The sequence below is a fragment of the Meles meles genome, chromosome 7 (genome assembly GCF_922984935.1).
Source record: "Meles meles chromosome 7, mMelMel3.1 paternal haplotype, whole genome shotgun sequence".
NCBI lineage: Eukaryota > Metazoa > Chordata > Mammalia > Carnivora > Mustelidae > Meles > Meles meles.
This window is the reverse complement of record NC_060072.1, coordinates 118,799,431-118,824,903: the sequence shown is the minus strand read 5'-3', so window position 1 is coordinate 118,824,903 and position 25,473 is coordinate 118,799,431. Positions and strand designations below refer to the sequence as shown.

The window sequence follows — 25,473 nt, the reverse complement described above, 5'->3', positions numbered from 1 at the left end:
GTGCCAATTACTTAGATAAGCACTCTGAATCAGTTTTTCCTCTCTTCCAGAATAGGGAAGGGAAAGTGAATAATTTCAACCCCATGGACCGAGATTATAGGTGTGAAGAATGATTCATGGAGTGAGAAGAGGAGGGCATGGAGAACAGAGCCGGAGGAATACCAACATTTAGGAGACAGCAGAGGCACGAGAGCCAAGGAAAGAACAGAGAAGGAGGGAGGGACATGGGAGAAACATGAAGGGAGAGACATAAGGAGAAACATGAAGAGAAACATGGGAGAAACATGAAGAGAAACATGGGAGAAACATGAAGCAAAGCCAGCTAAGGTCCATATTTCAAGGAGGACCAAAAGGGTCAATGATAAGGACCAAAAATGTCAATGAGGAGGACCAAAAAGGTCAATGAGAAGGACCAAAAAGATGGAGGCTGTCACTGGAGGTCATAAAAAGCACAACTTCTAGAGGACGCTGTGGGCAGAAAATATACTCTGGGTGAGTTGAGACATGAATTGGAGGAGGCATGGCTGAGTGGTGCCTGAAGAATGTTCATTAATCATTTACCAGGCAAGCCATGGCCAAGTAAAATTTTGAAGTGATTTCCCAGTACTTTTCTGTGATACTGTTACTTGCCCACCCAAGTGAGAGTACCTCCAGGCCAAAATCAACTTAGCTTCAGGACATACCCAGGGACAGAGCAGCTAACATCATCAGCACCTCCCACATTAGACATATTAAGAGTGAATGCGTTCCATTATTTCACAACAAAATCCTGGTTATGGGAGGAAGTAAAACTTATCTGCCATCTTTAAAGTTGCAGAAGCCAATGAACAAAAAACCGACCCAAGGAGTGATAAGGATATACGTCACATCCATATCTTCAGATTTCTTCTGAATTAAGTTTCCCAAACACTAGACTCATCAGCCAAAAAACAACACGGGTGCACTGTGGTAGATGTACTTGGATATTATATTTTGGTTTAATTGATTTCTTTATAATCAGGTTAACACTTTGATGTTTTTGTTTCTTCCAGTTGTTCCTGGGTTTTCTTTTTTTTTCATTTGCTTGTTTTGTAATATTGAAATAATAATGAATATTGTTTTGCAGTCCTCACTTCCAAATATAATCTGAGAATATTCTCATCTTATTAAATAGCTTTATAAGATTATTTTTTGATAGATAGTTATCCTATGTATATACCATAATTCCTTAAGCGTCCCCTCTTTGGGAGGTTTACAAAGTGTAAAAAAAAAGTCACAAAGTGACTTTTCTTTATTATAAAGAACACATATTGCCTTAAAGAACATTTAAATAAACAATGGGTTTGAATTTTCATGGCTTAAGGCTCAGAACAAATATCTGCTGTTCTTTATTTTTTATTTTTATTTTACTTTTAATTAGTTAATCAATTAATTAATTTTGGTGGGCAGCAAAGAAAGGTTTAAGAGGTAGCAAAAAGACAGTACAAAGCTGGGTTGCCCTGTTTTTTTTATTTTTTAAGGATTTATTTATTTATTTGAGGGGGCAGAGAGAGGGTGTGAGCGCATGGCACATGCATGCAAGCAGTGGGAAGGGGCAAAAGGCCGGGGAGAGAAGGAAAGAGAAAGAGAGAGAAGTCAGGCTGACTCCCTGCTGAGCACGGAGGCCCCACTCAGGGCTGGATCCCAGGATCCTGAGATCATGACTGAGCTGAAACCAAGAGCAGGATGCTCAACTGACTGCGCCACCCAGACACATCTACCTTTCTTTGAATAACACTACAGCCGAATCTGCGCAAATGAAGGTGGACGATTTTACTGCCATTCTGAGTTGATGGCAAAATACAGGTCTTCAATATCTTAAATACCAATATTTAAGGTCTAAAATGTAAGTATTTCTTCCCAGATATTAGTTCAGCATTTTTCCAAAGTATGATCCATAAAACATGAATCCCAGAGGTTACATTCTGAGATGAGGTACATAAAAAAGTTACATATAAAACCAGTAAGTTAGAAAAATACTGTCTATCATATGTTTCTTTTACAAATATGGATGGGCTCACAAGGCTCAGTGTCAGGACAAGTCCTGCAGAAAATAAAGCTATTTACTAATACCACAGTATTTTTCAAATTTATCAAACCATGCAACCTCTTACTATATACTATTAATTATTACCTTTAATTCTATAAAAGTACACTTTGAGAAATTCTAATCTAGGCAATACAGGAAAATGAGAGTTTTTCTAATCAAGTTTTTCATTTAATTGCTTAAGAAGCCTGACATGCTAACTTCAATTTGAAATGCAAAGTACTATCCTTATTACCAGTTAAGATTTTTTTAAAAAATATTTTATTTATTTATTTATCTGACAGACAGAGATCACAAGTAGGCAGAGAGGCAGGCAGAGAGAGAGGAGGAAGCAGGCTCCCTGCCGAGCAGAGAGCCCCACGCAGGGCTCGATCCCAAGACCCTGAGATCATGACCTGAACCGAAGGCAGAGGCTTAACCCACTGAGCCATCCAGGCACCCCACCAGTTAAGATTTTTATCCTGCTAAACAGTGCAAAATAAGACATTTAAGTGTAAAACTGAACAGAATTCTAACCAACACAGAATTAAGCAGATTGCTACTCTTCAGCTATGTATTTGGTATTTTATACCAAATTAACCAAATTGTTCAGCCACTTTTCTTTCCAAAAGTTTCTCTACTAAAAAGAACATGGTAAGGGGCGCCTGGGTGGCTCAGTGGGTTAACGCCTCTGCCTTCGGCTCAGGTCATGATCTCAGGGTCCTGGGATCGAGCCCCGCATCGGGCTCTCTGCTCCTCAGGAGCCTGCTTCCTCCTCTCTCTCTGCCTCCCTCTCCGCCTAGTTGTGATTTCTCTCTGTCAAATAAATAAAATATTAAAAAAAAAAAAAAAGAACATGGTAAAACACTTTGATTCAGATTTTTATTCTAACTTAAGCTCTTGGAGCTGCAGTTTCTTCATCCATACGAATCAACAGAATCTACCATGTAGGTTGATACATTGATTCAATAAAATCATTAATGCAAAGAGTTTATCATGGATCTGACACAAAAATAACGCTCAATAAGCATGGGTTATTTTTAAAGGACATTTTAATCCTATTTTATCCCATAGATCATTTTATTTTTCTGAGCTCCCCCTTATATACAGTATAAAACAATATTAATTGTAAAGGCTTTCAAAACTCTTAGCTGAGGCAACAAAACAAAACCAAGCTAAAAATGTCCTCAAATGAAACCAAAGACCTCTATTTGAGCGTATATACACATACACAGATACACATATATAACTAATTTATATAAAACATTATACTCATTTTCTAGAGGTTTTTTTGTTTGTTTGTTTCCCTTAAGTAGTTTTGTTCATTCCTACGTTTAAATCTACAAGGACCCCTGGCAGCCAGCACTGCCCCCCCCCCCAACCCCACCCCCTTGCCAAATGATTCATTAGGCTGGTTGCCCAGTGACTGCTCAATCTCCAAATCTGGTCAAGCCAGCTCCCCAGGGGGTCAGGGCCTCTCTGTACAGGCTGCTACTGTTTCCCTTAGGGTGAGTGCTTTGTGTAAAAATGGTCAAATGGTAAGTAACATTTTGCATTCAAAGTAGCAACATGGTGCACTGAGACACAGCAGTAAGTCTTGAAAGGAACACTGGCTTCCATGTTTGAAGAGCTAGATGCTAATTTAGTATCTACCACTTTACCAGCAGTATGACCCTACAGAAATGATTTAATTTCTGAGCCGTAAGTATCTCATATACTCAGTCTAAATACTTGTTTTCCTCTCTTTCAGGCCACTCTGATGAACAAATGAGATAATATAGTGAAAAATCTTTGACAGCTGCAACTTCAAATATAAATGTTAAGGAAGAATATATTATTTCAATTCCACCATAGTGGTTAGGAAGGGCATACGTGTATACATGCCCCAAAATAACACATTGGGACAGAAAATCTATGACCTATCCAAATTGCAGTTGATCACAGATTTGATTGAGAAACTAAAGTGCTTTGGACATTGCCGTAAATAGGAAATCTTTAACACAATACTGAGATTCACCCATTTATTTATTTTTCAATAATTTTTTTTCACCCCTTTTACTTCATCCAGCCATATTTTTTTCAATTATTCTAGAGTGTCTAGCACAAAATAAAAGTTCAAAAAATCTATCATAAGTTTAAATTATTTTAAGAAATGTACCTGATTATAATTTTTATAATTATAAAGTTTTATAATTTTAATATATTTTTCTAAAAAATCTCTCTTCCTCATCATCACCTTAAGAACAGAAAATCAATAAAAATAGTTTTTTTTCCCCTGAATCTTCTCTGCTCCCTAATTTCCCCCATTTTAAAAGCAGCATTCCAGGTTTTTAGCAGATGACATGCTAAGAAAACAAAAGGCTAAAATACAGTGGTTAAAAATACTAGCTCCAGAGGCGCCTGGGTGGCTCAGTGGGTTAAAGCCTCTGCCTTCAGCTCAGGTCATGATCTCAGGGTCCTGGGATCGAGCCCTGCATCAGGCTCTCTGCTCAGCAGGGAGCCTGCTTTCTCCCCTCTCTCCCTCTCTCTGCCTGCCTCATCTGCATACTTGTGATCTCTTGTCTGTCAAATAAATAAATAAAATCTTTAAAAAAAAAAATACTAGCTCCAGAGTCAGACATGATTTGGCTTTTGTAGCTCTGTGAACATAAATAAAATTATTAACTTCTATGAATTGCAGTTTCCTCTTCTGTAGCATGGCGACAGTTTGGAATAGATAAAGATAAATAGATAAAGAAGCCACATGACCAAATTTACTGAGTTGTTACTTCGGCTGGGCACTTACATATACTATCTCATTTAATCCCTGTAAATGTTATAAAACAGCTTCAGTGCCTGTCATTATAGTAAGATTCCAGTAAGTATTCTTAGATAATACTCTTTCACAAAAAAGCTGAACACTTTTCTCAAAGAAAGATTAAGCAATAGTTGTCAGTATAGGGTGGGAAGTTGGTTGCCCCTGAGTAGGCTGAACCAGGTCCTAATTATCTTCATTGTAACATAAATGGTAAACTGGGTTTATACTAGCTGTTCAGCCCTTCTTTTCATTGAACAGAAACACTCAAAACCCAAACCTTCAAAAGAAGGAAATGCTATGGGAATGAAAAAGTATTCCTTCTTGAATAATTTTTCAAACCCTATCTTTTGTCCTTCCATTCACAAAAATGCTAATATGTACACATACACACACACTTTTTATATCAGGCTCATAGAGGACACTATTGTGTGTCTCTTTAGTATCTAGTTTCATTCTTCCATCTTAATAGAACTCTCTGCCTTTATTTTCTTGGGTTGTTCCAGAATCTGTGCTTCTTCAAATAAACTTTCATGGTCTGCTTGAGAAATAATGGCTCTTAAGGAGTAATTTTGAACTATATTCTGTCTAATGGCCTTAAAATTCTATTTTGTTAATTCTCGGAATAAAAGACAAAACAACTTTAAGTGTAGAGAAAAGGATAACCTTATGATAGTATTGCCTCCATCATGTGGGTTTTTAGACTATTTTTAGAAAGAAGAGGTGTTTAAAAATTTTTTTCAACTAATTTTTTTTTAAAAGATGTTATTTATTTGATAGAGAGTACACAAGCGGGGGGGGGGAGCGGCAGGCAGAGGGAGAGGGAGAAGCTGGCTTCCCACTGATGTGAGAGCTGATCCCAGGACTCTGAAATCCTGGGATTATGACCCGAGATGAAGGCACTTAACCAACTGAGTCACCGAGGCGCCCCCAACTGATTTTTTAAAAAGATTATTTGAGAGAGAGAGAGAGAGAGCATGCGTGCGTGTGCAAGAGCATAAACAGGGGGGAGAATGGAGAGAGAGGGAGAAGCAGACTCCCTGCTAGGCAGAGAGCCCATGAGGGTTTATCCCAGGATCCCAGGACCCCAGAATCATGACCTGAACTGAAGGCAGACACTCAACTGACTGAGTCACCCAGGCACCCCAGGAAGTAAAAGATTTTTTAAAACCATGTTATATTTTTATAATTGAGTCATCAATGAATTAAAAATAATGCATGCTTGGCGATCTCACCTGTATCAAGTGGTTATTTAGGAACATTTTATGTTAAGAGATGTAGGTTCCGGGGCGCCTGGGTGGCTCAGTGGTTTGAGCCGTTTGAGCCGCTGCCTTCGGCTCAGGTCATGATCTCAGGGTCCTGAGATCGAGTCCCGCATTGGGCTCTCTGCTCGGCAGGGAGCCTGCTTCCCTCTCACTCTCTCTGCCTGCCTCTCTGCTTACTTGTGATCTCTCTCTGTCAAATAAATAAATAAAATCTTAAAAAAAAAAAAAAGAGAGATGTAGGTTCCAATTCTGCTTCTACCCCTAGCTTGCTGCATGATCTTGATCTTAATGTCCCGTGGCCTCAGTTTCCTCAACTTTGAAAAAAGGACCCTGAAAAAAAGAACTTTGAAGAAAGGACTTGATGGTCCCTCCCAACTTTTCAACTGTCAAATTTTATGACTATCTCCCTTTTCCTAATAGTTGGTAGGAAAAAAAAAGGATATATGAAATTTTTTAAAAGTAAAAAGTGAAGAAAACATCATTCAATTTGAGATGTACGATTTCTATAGTAAATATACCTTTAGTGTTTCCTGGCCATATGTTTACATAGTATAGAAAGCCCTACGAAGAGGGTAAGAGCAAATAGTGTTCTGGAAGATACACCCTAGAAGAGTAATTTCACTGAGTGAGTCAAAGTTGTAGTGCTCTGTTAGTTGGTAATTAGTAACACTTAATGCTTATACAAAAGGTTCTTAGAGGATGCTTAGTAAAAGTAGCTTTGTCATAAATATGGTCAAATGTGATCTGAGAAATCCATGTAGCTCATATCATTAAAATTGGAAAATAAAGATTCAGAATTAATATCAAAAGGAAGACAAACTTCAAAATAAAAGCTGAAGCAGAAATGATCAAAATAATTAAGCCTAGTAATAGAAGATCTGCAATTAGCCTGAAATTCTCACTGGAAAAGGGCAGGGAATTTCTAGGTAACAAATTGAGAAAATAACACAATGCTACTATCCAGGCACTGAGAAAAATACCAAATAGCAACAACCAGAACAGTAATAATAATTTAACCAGTTTAACAATTTGAAAAATACGATGAAAGTATGAAGAGTACATTTAAATCTTACATCAAAGAACTAGATTGTGTTACATATACTTTAATAAATTTCCCAATGTTTCATTTATTGGGCCCTGCTTCTGTGCAAGCATTGTATTATGAACTATATGAGACACAAAAGAAAAAGATATTATTTTCCTTAATGGAGTTAGTTCCTGTAAAAACAAATAGCGCATGTCCTGTGTATATCCTGGTCATCCTAGCTTGAAAGGTAACATTTTAAATAATTTTTTTATTTTTATATTTTCAGATTTACAAATGATGGAAATAAAATACACAGGAAATGCTTCATAAATTTATGAAGTTGTTGGTTCTCATTTCCTTTCATGATATTTAAGGACTAATTTTCAGGTAAACTATCTCTTTTTTTAAAATTAATTTATTTATTTGAGAATGAGAGAGAGAGAGCATGAGAGGAGAGAGGTCAGCGGGAGGAGCAGACTCCCTGCGGACTCCAGGATCATGACCTGAGCTGAAGGCAGTCGCTTAATCAACTGAGCCACCCAGGTGCCCAAGGAGAGAGAACTGTAAGCAGACTCTGTGCTGAGCATGGCGCTGGATGGGGGGCTTAATCCCACGACCCTCATGGCCTGAGCAGAAACCAAGTCGGATGCTTAACTGACTGCAGCACTCAGGAGCCCCTCGGGTAAACTACCTTAAACCAAAAGTTTGTTCATCATTTCAGATGTTCCTGAATGAAGGTGGCAATCAATATTCCATGCTTGTGGAATAGCCATCAGTTTATGTGGCCATTTAAAGTGACAAGTGTAACATATGCCAATACATGGAAAGAAGCATCTACAGAAAGGTGAAACGAGGGAACAAAAAGCAGCAACTGAAGGACGACGCATGCAGGGGTCACAACCGCCTAAATACGTGTGATGGGCACTGAGACAATCATGAAGGAACAAAGAAAGTTTCTATGTGTGTCGTGTATGAGTATTATTATACATCTTCCTCACACAAGGAGAGAAAGAGCTATTTTCTGGTGGACATAATGTAGCATTCACAAAGGTAAATCCCAGAGCTAAAAAAAAAAAAAAAAAATCTACATGGAAGCTTCTCATTTTCTACTCATACTATCATGAGCCATCCAAACTTAAAGTATATTTTATTTACTTATTTATTTGAGAGAGACAGAGCATGAGAGAGAGAGAGAGAGAGCGAGCAAGCACACAAGCAGGAGGGAGGAGCATAGGGAGAGGGAGAAGCAGACTCCCCGCCAAGCAGGGAGCCTGAGGTGGGACTCAATCCCAGGACTCTGGGATTATGACCAAAAGCCGAAGACAGATGCTCAACCCACTGCACCACCCAGATGCCCATGAACCATCCAAATTTTTGAACAGGTTAGTAACAGGTGAATTTCACCTGAAAAATATAATGTAGATATGTAGTGTAGATAGTGTGTAGATAGTCTCAAATTTTACTTTATTTTTTAAAAGATTTTATTTGTTTAACACAAAGAGAGAGGGAGCGCAAGTGCCCCGCAGTGGGAGAAGCAGGTTCCCCCTGAGCAAGGAGCCTGATGCGGGACTCAACCCCAGGACCCTAGGATCATGACCTGAACCGAAGGCAGATGCTTAACTGACTGAGCCACCCAGGTGTCCCACAGAATTTTAGATATAAAGAAAAAAACTTCATTTGGATGTCCAAAGATTTCATAAGCATAAAAGCCAAAATTTAAAATTCCATATATTTTGTATGTAAATAGGGTGTGTATTAAAATTTCTGTTCATTATTTAAGTACAATTTTATTTTCAAGTGTTTTCTCTCTGTCTCTCTTTAGTTTCTTTAAGGAATGCAGGGTATCAGTGTAACTGAACAAGGGTACTTCAAAAAAATGTAGAATCTTTTAAGAGTCATCAAAGTTTCCAGACGAAAACTTTTAAATGAAAATTTAAATTGCTTTCCAATTTAAATTTAGACATTTTCAAATTTATATGAACTCTGTTTATATGAACACATAGACAACTGTTCATTTCTATGCTCTCAAATAAACAGCAATGTCATTCTGCCATCAGCCAGCCTGTTACTTTTCTTCTTTTCTCTTTTAATTTCTCTTCATTTTGGGGGAAAGAATGCTAAATTATTATTAATATAAGTAGCCTATATTATGTAAATTTATAATTGTCAAGCAATATTACAGAAGCAAATGCCCTATGCATTCTTTTGACTTTTAGGTGCCCTCCTGCTGCCCCCTGCTGCCCAGTGTCCACACTTACTAAAAACTGTCTCAAACTTTTCAACCTTTCCTACTTCTCTATGTTCTCCCCATCAAAACTTACTTAGCAAGAGATCCAGACCATTGAAGTTTTCCTCTACTCAGGTTAATGGGTAAATGGTAAAATAAGAAAGAACTAATTTCCTATTTATCCCATCACCATTTTTTGGCTAATTACAAGAGCTTGAATTGGTGTTCTATTGGAAATGACTGACATCCAGATTCCCTAGCTTGGGATTCCAAAACCTCCTTGTGTTGGTTCCAAGCTACCATCGCAAGTCCATCTCTCCCAGTCTCTAATCCCCACACATTATAGCTAACTTTCTACCCACACTGGACTTCTAGCTGGTATTTCCAAATGCCATGTGTTTTCTCTCCTCCTTGCCTGTGCCCACACTACTTTCCTTACCTGGAATGTCTTCTCTCAATTTCTACATATCGAAAGTCTATGTGTCTTTCAAGGCTCTGGTCAAAAGTATCTTCTCCATGGAGTTCACCCCAACTCCCAACTGCTTCTCTTCTCTCTAATCTGTTAAGGCTCAGGATAGTGTTGTTGCTGTTGTTTTTAATACAGCAGAAGCCTAATAAAGACTTATTTAGTGAGTGAAGAGCAGGTAACAAAGAAACCTTAATCGCTGGAGAGACTGTTGGATTTACTGACTTTTGAGAGTAACTGTAGAGGGTAATGAGAGCCTCTCTAATAATATTGTGATACCCATATGCCTAAATGGGCTAACCTTTTTAATTCCTAACACTCTATATAAAGTCTCTTTTGGTCCTTGAAATCAGGGGTGTCTATGAAAAAATGAATGCATGGCATATACTGAATGTTTATGACATATCAGGCACTTCTTGGTGCTTTCTTGGTGCTTTAACTCATTGTAGTCTCACAACAGCCACACGAGGAGGGTAACTGGCCCAAGTTACTTAACTGTGCAGACCCTCAGTTTCCTCTTCTTTGAAACAAGGTAATATTCCTTCCTCACCTGGCTGTTGTTAGACTATAATGAGTTAAAGGGCAAATCTAGGAACACAAACAGATCAGGCAAAGCTGTGTTCTCATAATGTTTTCAACAGAAATGTATACGTATGGAGAGGCTTCTAGTCAGCTATTCTAGGGGTTAAAAAAAAAACAACTTGTCAATAGAATATGCTTGGAAATTGTAACCACATAGACAAAGTCATGGAGAGATTCAGTGTCAGTTAAATATCTGTTAGCCTCTCCAAGAGTTGATTGTCCTGTAAGACAGAATGTGAGAGATTCGGCCAAGTTCAAAGGTGTCTAGATTAAGAAAAAAGGACAGTTATCCATTCTAAAGGATTAAGAAATGTACACCATAAATATTTGTTCATTGTTGTAGCCATTTGTGTGTGTGAGGATCAAAGATTCTAACCTGACTTGGAAAAAGGTAAAGATATGACTCACTTTTTGTGGGGTGGGGTGTAGGGATACAATGAATATAAGTAAGGTTCAGAATGTTACATCAGTGTCTCAGCCAAGGATCTAGTCTGTTCCAATCCAAACCTCTGCTTACCAAGAAACCAGTTTATTGAAAAGGCAGATCAAAAAATTTACTTGGGGGCGCCTGGGTGGCTCAGTGGTTTAAGCCGCTGCCTTCGGCTCAGGTCATGATCTCAGGGTCCTGGGATCGAGTCCCGCATCAGGCTCTCTGCTCCGCAGGGAGCCTGCTTCCCTCTCACTCTCTCTGCCTGCCTCTCTGCTTACTTGTGATCTCTCTCTGTCAAATAAATAAAATCTTAAAAAAAAAAAAAATTTACTTGGGAAGGCATCACCCAAAATTGTTTGGTAGGACATAGCTATTTTCTTAGCAGGTAAGAAGCTTTTAACTCCAGAAAGATGTAGAACAAATACAGAAGTGTTTTTTTAATGTAAATTAATTGTTCTGTTTAAGAACACTTGACCTATTGGAGTAAGAGGTCAACCTATTAGACTGTAAAGTACAATTCCTGCAAAATTATATATAGTGGTGAAACATTAAAGAGAACTTAAGAATCACCATACTTACAAGTTAAATTTATTAGATATGTAAGACTTTCTTGACTTCTTGAAACTGGTTATGAGATACCAAAAGAGGCAGCTGTATGCAGTAAATTTATAAATGCAGTATAAAGGAGAATAAAAAGTTGAAAGTTATTTAATCAAGTAATAATATAAATAAGACCACATTTTAAAGGACCGTGATTTCTAAAATTTGCCAGATTTATAAATATGGTAAGATTTGTGAACTAAATTTAAAAACATTAGGAAGAGCTTCCTTGGATAGTAACACTAATAAATTTCATATTACCTTTTGAAAACTCAAATTAACTTCAGAATGAAAGTCTTTCAGTATGCAAAACAAATAGTGGTAACTGGGCTGTTTTTCTCCCAGCTAAAGCTGGTGTTCATTAGACAGTCAACTTAATGGTTTATCCCACAGAATTGGCCACGCTGTCCAGTTATTCTTTACCTGGGTTTGAACGTTCCTCACTTTCTAGGACATGTGACTGTAGGTTCTGAACTATTGAGATGAGAAGTAGCAGCACTAATCGACTGACCTCTTCATTTTTTGGTTTAGTGGCTTACTTCGGTAGAAGAACTTAGCATTCTCAACTCCAGCTGTATATTGGAATCCTGTGAATAGCTTTTGGAAAATGCTTATGCCAAGATCTGATCCCAGGACAATTAGAATCTCTGGACATTTCGTTTTTAGGTTTCTGGATGATGGTAACTACAGGAAGTTGAGAAGCACTGGTGTAATAATAGTGTGAGCCAAGCACAGTCTGGGGTACCAGTGCTGTCCAATAGAACTTTCTGCAATTATGGAAACTGCTATAGACTGAATGCTTATATTCCCCCCACAAATTCATACACTGAAATTCTAACCCCCAATGTGATGGTGTTTGGAGGTGGGACCTTTGGGAGGTGTTTAGGTTATGAGGGTAGAAACCTCATGAATGAGATTAGTGCCTCTGTAAAACAGACCCCAGAGAGCCCCGTCACCCCTTCAGCTGAGAGGACACAGCAGGACATTACGACCGTCACCAGACACTGAATCTGCCAGCACCCTGATCTTGGACTTCCAGCTTCTGTGACCATGAGAAATTTTGTTGTTTCTAACCCACCCACACTATGGTATTGTTATAGCAGCTTGAACAGACTAAGACAGAAATGTTCCATAAATCTGTTGTTCAAGATGGTAGCCACCAGATAGGTGTAGCTTCTAAATCTTTAATTTCAATTCAAATTTAAATTTACATAGCTACAGAAGGCTAATGACTACTGTGTTGGACAGCCCAGTTTGGCAGGCTTAGACCATTTAAAATGATCTGAGTTTATTATACACAGCAGCTGAATGACTCTTTTTGCTACTGGACCACATCAATCCACACTTAACTACTCTTGTCTCTTGGGGTACTTCATGCTCGTGTCTTGACAAAGCCTTTAGTGCTATGAAAGGATAGCTCAAAGTTTATATAGGCTTGCTGGGAACATTAGGACATTGGATTTGCTCATTGTCTTTTACTCATTTATGCTGGCATAATATGCTGGTTTCTTGGACTTTAATGAAAAATGAGCAAAAACCTTTAGAATTAAAAATTTCTTGAGTGTCAAAGCAGTGGAGCAATTAAACTCTTGGAAAAAGTCTTCTTCACTCCTTGGTATATGATAGTGTTTTTCAACTGGAGGTCATGACCTTTGTCTTGGATGATGGAGAGTTTCCAGTGGATTGGGGCAGTGGACTGAGTTTCAAAGCTAAATATAGGCCATTGGCATGGCAGCTTCTTTCTCAGTCTCATCAAAACCATGTCCCATTAATGAATGTGGAACATTCGTGGCTGGGGGATAAAGTCAAGGAAAACCAGAAAAATGCCAATACTGAAGTCTTTCTTGGATGTGACTTGCGATTGAGCGCAACTAAGTTCTATTTTTACCTGCTTTTAAAAATAATTTGTAAATTGTGGATTGCTATTTTTTTTTAAAAAAGGGTTAAAAATACACACACATATATGATTCACTAGCAAATGTGAAATGTGATATTCGTGCTGAGGCATAAGAAGAATCATTGTCATTGCTCAACTCTTCCCTTTTCAGTGAGGTTATCCTGACAACCCTATTCAGTATTTCAATATATGTGTATTCCTGCATTTGCCAAATAGTAAATGACATCCTTTTATTTGGCATATTTCAAAGTCAAAAGACTTATCATGGCAGGTGCCATCTGATTCTCTAGAGCAGGGTCTCAAAGGGACCAGCAACATTAGTGGCATCTGGGAGCTTGCCAGAAATGCAGCTTCTCAGGCCTCAATCCAGACCAACAGAGCCAGGAACCCTAACTGTGAGGCCCAGGAATTTGTGTTTTAGGTGGTTCTGGTGCACAGGGACGTCTGAGATCCACTGATCTAGAGTACACTGAATCCACCCAAATGTCCCAGGGGGCTAGACTTCCATTCATCCCAAACTTGGTTAAGATAAAACATTTTGTACATAAAACTGAACTTGTAAGTTGTGAAACAGATCCCAATATTCTATTTGTACCTAGTGTTATGAATCATGAATTTATCCAGTTTAACTAAGCCTCGCTGAATCTCTAGTCTTTGATCTTTCTTTTCTCTATAAAATCAAACTTCTGAACGAATTTCATGAGATGTTCCTGAAGAGATAAGATGCAATACAAGTGTGCCTTCAGCAAATTCAACATACAAAAATTCAGATGTATACAACTGCTAAGTTAACTGGCCAATTACTGTTTTTATGAAAATACTAGATTTATAAAATGATTCACTAGTAGATTCATTTAAACAGTGACATCATATAGTGCATTTAAAATATGTCCATTTACAGAACATAAATTTTACAAATGTCTAATGTGATAGTATAGAAGTACAGGTAAGTACACTGATTTCAAATGTCCCAGGTTCAAACTCCAGCTTTTTCATTTACTGGGTAACCTGGGTCAAATCTTTCTGAGCCTCAGTTTCCTCATCTGTAAAATGGGTATAATAACTGTCCAAACTTTGTGTGAGAATTTAAATATATAATAAAAGTAGCACTTAGCTAGAAGCTGGAATATGGTAAGCTCTGATTAAATGTTTGTTTTTAGTGTAGTTTAGTTTTTAGTTAGCTGCCTTCGTGTCCAGTCTGGTCTCTATGAAAACAGATATTTATGTTTTATAACTCAAGAATGTTCACACAAAGCAGTTAAAGTTCATACAAAGCAAATAGGAGCTAACCATACTGAGTTATCACACTGGATACTGAGCTGGTATTCACCCTTCCAAGAACTCTTCTCTAGCCAAACTTATCATGGGAATTTTAATCTCCTTGTCCATGACTTGGTGAGGTATGAACATGTCCTATAAACCTAGTCAATGAGCTATAAGAAGCAGTGTGCTGTGGGCCACTGGGAAAGAATTTCTTCCTTTATTTTATTTTTTTTAAAGATTGTATTTATTTATTTGACAGAGAGAGAGAGAGATATCACAAGCAGGCAGAGAGGCAGGCAGAGAGAGAGATGGGGAAGCAGGCTCCCCGCTGAGCTGAGCCCAACTGATCCCAGGCCATGACCAGAGCCGAAGGCAGAGGCTTAACCCAATGCGCCACCCAGGCACCTCAAGAATTTCTTCCCTTATAGAAGGATGTATTAAGAGAAACTATCTCCCCTTTGGAAATTGTAATATCAGGCTATGATGCTTGGAGCTGCAGCAGCCATATTGTTACTATGAGGAAAGACAATTGCTGACATTGTGCAATGTAAAAGAATAGAACTTGCTAAGGATCTTGGTAATACTGTTGAGCTACTAAACCAGATGTAGAACTGGCTTGCTTCCTGTTACTGATTTAGTTGAAATAATACATGTCCACATTTTTTTAATGTCACTATCAGGAAGGTTCTGTGTTAGTACAAAAGCAAACTAAATGCCATAATACATCTATAGCTAGTATGGATTAATTGGCTCTATGACAAAATAATTTGATGACTTTATTCTCAAGTTCATCTTAATCCACATATAGAGAATCCTTAATGAAGAGATCCTTAATCTACATACAACAGCGGGCTTACTTTCCTGCTCCATGTCTCATGTGCTTAACTAATTAACTATCAGCTAAATGTGTGATTATGTTATTTTTGTAAATGAAAATATTTGTTTTTATTTTAAAAATTCTGTTTTATCTATCATTAAAAATATTACAGGAGGTTTTAAAATGAAAATAAACATTTTAATTTTGATATAATCCTTTACACTGTAATCATATTTCACTGCTTCATTTCACAATTTTTATTTACACTGACAGTTTTTTCATGACAAAGTGAATAAAATGTACAAAATGAGGCTCTATCACATTCAAAAGTTTTCATTAAATGGACCTTACAAGGACACACCTCAAATTCCCACTACCAGAGTGACCTCCATCTCTCTAAGTAAGTTTATGTTTTATTTCTCATTTTGCAATGAAATGGGCAATGGTTAACTATTTATATAGCATCTACTTGGGCTATATCTAAAATCTGAGGGCTATTTCCCCCTCAGTCTGTGAATATTTGGTGCCCAACTAATGGCCCCTCAATAGAAGGACAGTTGTTAAATCATATGATTATATTTAAATTAAAAAAAATGTTTTTTACTCCAGAAATCTCATGTGGTCTTTATTTCCAAATGAGAGGCCCCCATATCTAAAACCTTAGATTAAAACTTGAACCTTCTTGGACAATAAGCTCCATGAAAGCAGGGATGCTTGTCTTGTCTTAATATTATACCCCAACATCTTAGCATGGAAGGAAATAATAGGTAGGAAAAAATCTAAAATAAATAAATCTCCAGATAAAAATAAATGTTGAACAAATCCAGTAGAAAGTAAAACCCTCTTGTCTTTTTCACAGAGAAATAATTTCTTTGCTTTATTTTCTCTTTAGACTCTTCAAGAATCTTTTTGGAAATATAAAAAAATTTATACTGCAAATACCCATTTTTTCTATTACTTTCCCCTTCTCTTTCCTTGCACAACCTGACTAAGGAGAGCAGTGAATCTGTATGGTCTTGTGGAAAATAATGATATGTCCAAGAAAGAGCAGAGGTAAATACGCACAAGAAGTGGGTGGAATTGGAAACGTACAATTTCAGGTCTGTATTGAACTTGGTTTTCTGAGAACAAAATTTTTAGCTATTTTTCCTTCTTCTAAAGAAGTTCATTCCAAGGTATATTAGATTGGCCCTGGCTAATATTTTTAGCATTTATATTAGGTCATCTTAATATTTCTTCCCTTTGTTATCTCATCTTTCCTAATAGGTTTGGTTAACCTGAAAATTTCCTCAATTTTTAGCAATACTAATGAGTACAAATTAATAAATTAGGAAATTGCATTGGTTCATTACATTGTCACAATAAAATTTTCATCTTATTTCTGTTATTGACCAAACTCCGTAATTTCAAATTTACTTTTCTAGGTTTATTGTTTAGAATTTGATTTACAGATTCTCCATGTCTTTGGCACCATTTATTTATTTTTTCTGCAACCTGTTTTTGGCGATTTCACTACTCATTGACCCCTCCCTTCCACCAGAGGGATGGGCAGAGTAAGAAAAAATATGATATGACATTTTAATGTAGTCAATTTTGCTACTTGTTACTATCTCTGATAAAATGGTGTGCAAGAAAAAAAGAAATGTGTAATTATTAACTGAAATGATATTTCAGGATTTTTTTAAAATAATTTTTTATTGTTCATGATCTAGCAACTGTTACTATGGAAAACTGAGTACTCTCTAGACTACATTTAATAAATAAAGATTTTTTTCATGATAAAAACATAGTTTATAATAATTCTATTCTAAATCACACCAAACTCATGAACTAATGCCCACAAAAATATTGTCAGTTAAAAAAAGAATTAATGTCCAAAGAATCCAGAGCTAAAATGAAGCACAAGGTGGATTTAAAAATGGAGAATAATATAAAATAATAAATTGTTTTTGCCGTATAGATTTAAACCTTACCTACCTAGTGATGTAAGAGGAACATATAAAAGAATATCTTGAATGTAAATATATACAGATGATTTTAAAAAGTGAAGATTTAACTCTAATGGTTACTTCATAATCAATGATGTAATAGTCAATGATGTAGGAGAACAAAGAGCATTGCATAGCTACATATGGACTTCACAGAATCAGTTTGTTTTTGAAAGGGGGGCTACAATATATAAACATTTTTAGTTTTTACAAATAAAAACAAAATATATCACCAGCTGAATAACAGAATATTTTAGCAACAAACGTATTGGGAAGTATATTTTATTCAGTAGATCAACTTCGGAGAACTAAACTCTCCAGAATAACCAGAGGGTTCGATAGTACATTTACACCTGCTATATTTCATTCTATAAATAATCTGTAATGTCAAAACTAGTCTTGATGGGGCATTTAAATTTTATAAAGAGATAAAATGTTACAGTGGACATTTTAAAATTTTTACAGCATGGTATAAACAAAACTATGGATGTGATACCTAATTATTTTTGAAGTTCAAGGAAAGAGTCCTACAGAAATAAATTATATGGAACAAAAATGAGAGATACTATTCTTAGACATTTTCACATATTCTTTTACTTAAGAATTTTAAATGATTAGTGAAATAAGCATTTACCTATTTCAAAGTGAAAAAAAACAGTAACTCCAGAAATCTTCACTCTCTCAAGAAATTATTCAATCATACGTTAAGGTGGTCTAGGATAGTATTTCAGTTGTTTTTATTTTATTTAGCAAAATAATCTGTTTTAGGTACAGTTATTGATTCCTCCCACTTCCTTTTTGAACGAAGGATATACTTACTATCTTCACAAACAACTAAAATGTTCACAGAGACGGGTATAACCTATGTCATATCATAATGTACATTTTGTTCTTGGGAAGCTTTGGGCCTAAACCCCATATTCTCTAATCAGATAATTCTCAATAAGAACAAAGATGAAAAACATTTTACCTGCCTTCAGAGACACGAATACCAGTATTTTTAAAGTTAGAAACAGTTGTGTACATGTTCTCAAAAAATTACCTTACTCCAAAACATTTGCTCTTTTCAAAACAAGGATATACATAAATTCAATTGAAGTATCATTTCAAAACAAATAATAATGTAGGCATTATTACATGCCAACCTAGTAGAAAATTCCCTGGAGAAACTGAGAATAGTTATTTAAGAAATCCCTAGGTTCAAAACAAAAATTCAACTTTTACAATGTTGAGTGAACTAAAACTCAAACATTTTGTTACATTGGAAAAACATGAACATGCAGGGTATTGTAATATAGAGAAAATGCAAAATGTTATGAAGGCAAGAGAAAGTAAACCAACAGCTAATTATTGAAAAATTCTGATCTAGAGATAATCAGATCAGATAGAACACAACTGCAAACTGCACACTTGTCCCTGATGCTCCCTGGACGGGTTGTGACGACATGTCTGCTCTCACCCACGGTTCACAGTTCACAATAAACATTTAAATAATACAAGTGAATAATTCCCCTGACCAAATTGAACTTTCTTTAAGGAAATAAAGGGATAAGATAATAGATCAAATCTTGCCCCACCTCTTTTTTTTTCCTCCTTTTTTCTTTTAGTGAAACTGACATAAATTGTTGAGGAGCACTACAGCGCCACCAACACAGATCAATGCAAAACAAAAAAGATCTCCCACCGTGTGCAAAAAGAAAAAAAAATTAGAAAAATGCCAAAAATTACAAAATGTCTCCCAAATGTACCTTTTAGGAGAAAAACAAGCTAGATCTGCAAAGATTATCTAATGAAGAGCTTCAGGGAATTAATATCATGGAATACAAGTTTAGATCTGATCAGCAAAGAAAAGATCTACTATTTAGTAACAGCCATAACTTAATATAAACCCGGTTATGTCAATCTCCACCTTCATTATACCAAGGGCAGCTTTTCTGTAGTTTGTATCCAAGTAATCCATCAAGAAAACCACAATAGGCCTATTTAAAAAGAAACAAACAAACAAACAAACAAACAAAACTACATCCATAGTTTGTCTGCTGATAATTTAGTCCTGGACAAATTAGGTAATACATAATTTTTATAAAGAGGATATGCACATATTTGGCATTACCAACATTGCTGGCACAAAACAAGTCCATCTTGAAATAGCTGAGTTCCCCTGTAGTTCACAGTAATTAAAGTATAATTTATATTACAAATATTTGGCTTTAATAATGAAAAAAAAAAAACATGTTTTTTTTTCTTTTAGTAAAATTTTACCAGACAAGATTAGATGGAATATGCAGAGACCAAAGCTAAAAGAAAAATACAAAGATTGGTTTTGTTAGAAGAAACACAATGAAAATCCTCTTCATCTGGAGGCTCATTCAAAGACTTAACGACATAAATGTTTAAAATTACGAACTTACCATTAGTGTAGGCAGAGAAGAAGCCAGTTCTTGAAAAATAATTGTAACAATATAGGCTGAATACTTGTGTCCCTGGAAACAACAGCCTCCAGGCAGCATATGGATCTTCAAACATCTTTAAAATATTTGGTAAATAAAAAGTAATACTTTCTTCCATGATCAGTGGCTGAATGGGGTGGCTTCCCCCAGGATCTGTGGGCGTTTGGAAAAAATCGGAGAAATATCCACGAAGATTAAAAGCAGAGGAGGCAGCGGCAGCCAGAAGACTCTGGGGTTAACAACTTTGCGATGGCAAGCAGGCGCGCTCTGATTGGTTAGGAGGGCAGTGTCCCTACAGTCTGCACTATCCCCCGCTCCCCCCGCCTCCTGCAGCTCGGAAAAAATGCAGTGTGTGTGCCATTTTACACTGGGCTTTTAAAAGCACAGCCACCCAAATGACAAAAGTCTAAGCTCGCTATTAAGTGACACTGCAAAACAATAGCTCCCACGACTGCCTGGGAGCTCGGGAAAATGCCCTTTGAACGTCTCAAGGAACACTCTTCCCTCCTGTGTGGGGGTTTTTACGGAATATAAGGCTTTCCATAAGCAAATCGTTTCTCACTTCCCGAACGCCGATATGTAATTGGGATACAAATATGGCCATTTGAAAACTATGGCCATCAAAACAGTTTTGATTTGACATCATTGGGTCCCTAAAGAAGGCGGTAATCCGTGAACAAAATTCACGACTCCTGTAGCTCGGGGAGCTTCGATTCCTTGTAAAAACAGAATTCGTTAGCCGCAGGAACTACCATTTGTGCAAGGAACGAAAATAAAAGGGCTTTAGTGGTTAAATTTAAAACAATAGGCGCACTTTTCCCCCCCTCCTTAAAAATTCTGTTTCAAAAAGCCTTACTGGCGGACAGAATCCTACCGCCCTGCCTTACAAACAAAATGGCTGTGGTACTGAGTTTTTTTGGATCCTCCCACTGTGCCTCCTCCTGGCCTCCAGGAAGTGGTAAAAATCCAAAATAAATACAGTACTAAAAGTACATTGTCCAGGCTCAACTCGGGAGAAACCTTTGGTAAGGGGGGGGGGGGGTCTTAGAAATGTGCTGCTTTTATGAGTTTTTTTTTTAATTGTTTTGAAAAGAACATCAATCACTAGAGATTTACTTGACTGTAATTCGAACTTCCTGCTTTACATATTTATAAGGTCTTTCACCTATCTTGGCAGGCTTTCAAATTAAGTGGGCTGGGAAATTTGAGGCTCCGTCTCTAGTCGTGAGCTGAGTCAGGTATTTGGTGGTTGCAACGGGGCTTTTAAATAAAAACGAAGTCTGAGACTTAAAAAAATGTAATATGAAATGAATGCGACACGACCTTTGCAAACGTGAAGTCAAAATGCCAGCAAATATCGAAATGTGTCAAATACTGCATATATGTATTCGTTGAACATGTTAAGGATAAAATTCTTTGCATTCTTTGCCAACTAAATTTCTAATGAGATAGAACAAGGTTTAAAGGAGTTGGATGAAGACAGAGGTGGGGAATTGCCTATCTTTCCCCATACACACACACTTGTTGGTCTGGCATCCCTATCCCTGCCTGGCATTTAAGGAGCTATAGCTAGGGTGACTATATAATTTACCATCTTAACCAGGACACTTGAGAGTGAAAGGGGACATATTATTAGTTATATGACAACTGGAATAAACAGGGACTGTCCGTGGTAAACCAGGAGGTAGAGACCATATCTTCAAGCGAGACCTTTAACTTTTGCCAGACAGGGCGCCTACAGGCATGGGTTCTAGGCCAAGTTAGATAGAACCCGAGCTAGACCCCTTCTCTGTCCTTGCTGTAATGGCAACTGAAGGAGATGACAAAAGACTTGGATTCAGATGTATTTAATAAACAACTGTGGTAAAAAGAATACCTGAACACCCATTTTATTTTGTAATCTCATCAATAGTGACCCGATGAGAGTAAAATTTGGTAATACTTGATTATTATCTGGAAAACATTCTTAAGAAGTCATCTAACGAGGAGAGTAGACTAAAATCCTTTAGTAATTTTTAAAAAAGATTTTATTTATTTATTTGAGAGAGAATGAGTGAGAGCACGAGAGAGGAGAAGGTCAGAGGGAGAAGCAGACTCCCCAAGGACCTGGGAGCCCGATGCGGGTCTCAATTCTGGAAGTCCGGGATCATGACCTGAGCAGAAGGCAGTCGCTCAGCCAACTGAGCCACCCAGGCGCCCTCTTTAGTAATTTTTAAGTAGTTTTCCTTTCAATAGAAAAAAATTGTTAGAGGCCAGTTTCACTATGCCCTTTTGTTGTTCTATGACCCTAGCCCTGTCCTTTTCTCTCCCATCCCTTCCACCACCCCTATATACAGATGCACATTCATATTTGCATGCATACAATTATACATATATGATTATATATGTACATCCATATATATGCATGCAAATGTATACTTTATTATCTATAGATTAGAATCTTCTGTTCATATTCCACAATGTGCTTATTTCTAATCGTAGGCTTTCTTATAGGAGAATTTTCTTCAGAGTTTTTGAGCCGATGTTCATGATTTACAAAATTTGAACATCTTTTGTTTTGTTAAAGGTAAAATGTAGAGTGAGATGTTTTGGGAAAAATATTACTGAAAGACATAGGATAAATTATTCTCATGTTGTTTATTGAAATAGTTCTTATGAGTTTAGAATGTGCCAGGCATGATGCTTGGTGCTACATATATATTAATGAATAGGAGATAGTTTATCATCCCCTTCAAGGAGTTCACTGTCTAGTGGGGAGACAGAGAAATAAGCAAGCAAATTATAATTACTATTAAAAAATAAACAGAGTGAAGTCTTAGTCGAAAATAGGCAGTGAAACATGTAGATGAGGTGGTAAGGAAAGTTCTTTCTAAGCTGGTGACATTAAAGCTAGATTTGATGGATAAGAAGGAGCCAAACTTGAAAAATATGTGAGAAGTAGCAGACCAGAGAGGCGCCTGGGTGGCTCAGTGGGATAAAGCCTCTGCCTTCGGCTCAGGTCATGATCCCAGGGTCCTGGGATGGAGCCCTGAATCGGCTCTCTGCTCCGCAGGGACCCTGCTTCCTCCTCTCTCTCTGCCTGCCTCTCTGCCTAGTTGTGATTTCTCTCTGTCAAATAAATAAAATATTTAAAAAAAAAAAAAAAGAAATAGCAGACCAGAAGTAGGGCACAACATGTGCTAATGTCCTGAGGCAGAATGGAGCTTGAAGTATTCCAGGAAGTAAAATGAGGCCAATGTGGGGGCAGCATATTGAGAGAAAAGGAAAATGACATCAGAGGAGGTCAGAAATGAGGTGATATCCTGCAGAGTTTTGTAAGCTACAGAAAAGAATTCCATATCTCAGCAAGTGAATTATATTCAGAGAGTAGAATGTTGGAATTTGAGATTTTGGAGGTTTTAGTGGCTTAAAGGTCCAGAGAAACTTTGGTGAAGTGGAGAAAAAAAACAAAACTAAACTAAACCCCATGCAAATTGTGAATTTACAAAGCTGGATCACAGTGTTTTAGTATTATATTTTTTAAAAACTACATTTCAGGGATGGCTGGGTGGCTCTATCCGTTAATTGCTTGCTTTGGCTCAGGTCTTGATCCCAGGGGCCTGGGATCAAGTCCTGAATTGGGCTCCTTGCTCAGCTTTTCTCTCTGACTGCTGCCCCCCCCGTTTGTGCTCTTTCTTTGACAAATAAATAAAATCTTAAAAAAAAATCTACATTTCATCTTCATCATTATAGCCATTGATTATGTCTCAGTTCATAAATGAATATGAACAAGAAACAAACATCTAAGACCGTACATATTACTAATAAAATGAAAAGAAAGAATTCAGGCAACCACTTGCCTCATTTTCTGCTTCTTTTCAAGTGCTGATTTTGGTATTTTTTATTCAAAAAACCTTGTATTTCTTATCAGTTGAACAAAGCTCAATTAGCACATTTTTTTAAACAAATGAGCCAAAGCATTATTAAAGCAAGAATTTAACTAATACACTTGGAATCAAAACAGATATCCTTTTTGAATTTATTCTTTGTTAGCAAATCAAAATGCTGTGTATTCATGGGCAGAAATAATATGTTCGACTTCTTAGATTCGAAGACTTAGAAAAATTTTGACAGCAATGACGTGTAATTCCTTCAATGAGCTTTTGTAGTAATAGGAATCTCTAAACACTATCTAATTGTGAACCAATTAGATAATGCAGTTTTTAAGACCTTTGCCTCTCAGAACTGCGAGAAGCTATATTTTGGAATTCAGAGTTTTAAAATATAGTAGTTCCCCTTACCCAGTATTGCTTTCTGCAGTTTTCAGTCAGTCACACAGAACCTACCCTCTGACAGGAACCAGATGATCCTCCTTCTGACAAATCATCAGAAGGTCAGTAGTTGCCTGATGCTGTCACAATGCCTCTATCACTCACCTCACTTCATCCATAATGTAGCATTTTATCATCTCACACCATCACGACAAGAAGGGTGAGGATGGTACAGTGAGATGTTTTGAGAGAGAGAGAGACCACGTAAATTAGCTTCTATAATAGTATATTGTTATAATTGTCCTATTTTATTATTAATTATTGTTAATCTCTTACTGTGCCTAGTTTACACAGTTAATTTTATCAAAGGTATGTATGTGTAGGAAAAGACATAGTATATATACGGTTTGGTACTGTCTAAGGATTTAGGCATTCTGTAGGAGTCCTGGAACATATCCCCCATGGATGGGGGGGGTGACTTCTGTAATTTTAAAATAGCAGTATGATGCAGCACCCCATAACCAAATAACAAAATATATGACCAATCATACTAAATGGGGTAAATAAAGAGTATAAGTGACCCCATGTCATTTCAGGTCAACTTTTGTCACCAAACAGGAAGTACAACTTGTGAAAAAGTTTTCAGTTTTCAAATTTTGGGAATTTGTAAGTGTAGATAAGAGAGTGTGCATCTGTAGACTCTAGTCCCATTCAGTTTGTTGAAAAGAAATCATTCTTAGTTCAAATCAAAGTTCATAATCCTCATGAACAGCGTTACAGAATGAAAATGACCAAACTTCCATTTGTGGGTCCTAATGAATTAATGTACACCTGCCGTCAAATTCCTTTAGTTATTTGTGTGGTCTTAAACAAATTCTTTTAATTTTACCCTTTAATATTTTCCCTGTATTTTCCTTCTTAAGAATAAAGTTATTCTTTATGTTTCTTGGGAAACATATTTTTGAAGCAGTACCTCACTAGACTTCTTCTTTTCCAAATGGTTTAATATTATATCTGTAGCAGGGGTTATAGGAATGTTTATTTCGGAACACATTGCCCATTGTGGGATGATTTCAGATTGCATTTATCCATTACAAGCAAAGTGGCATTTTCAAGCAAGGTCATTCATGGGAGCAATTTGTGACCATTGGTGTGGCCGGACTGCTGGCTAACCAATATCCATCCTCCCTTCCTTTCTTACTCATAAATTCGCACTTATTTTGGGTTTGCCACCCAAAACTATTTGCCATGCAGTTTTCGCCAGTGAGGTTTAGGCAGCCATGATTTGGCGGGGCTTCTGAGAAAACACTGACAGGGGCCTGACTCAGCAGGGAGGGCCTTTCTCTCCTCAACTTCACCCTTCGTCCCACTTC

The 25,473-nt window shown here is 37.0% G+C and overlaps 1 protein-coding gene across 1 annotated transcript in view; it reads right to left on the bottom strand.

Annotated features, from left to right (window-relative positions):
• EPC1 (enhancer of polycomb homolog 1) overlaps positions 1 to 20,081 on the bottom strand; it is a 92,180-nt gene extending 72,099 nt beyond the window's left edge. Inside the window, exon 1 of the mRNA XM_046011716.1 lies at positions 19,812 to 20,081. Within this exon, the coding sequence (XP_045867672.1) occupies positions 19,812 to 19,910 (99 nt within the window). The 5' untranslated portion in view covers positions 19,911 to 20,081. The remainder of the gene's footprint in view (positions 1 to 19,811) is intronic.
• Between the last annotated feature and the right edge of the window lie 5,392 nt (positions 20,082 to 25,473).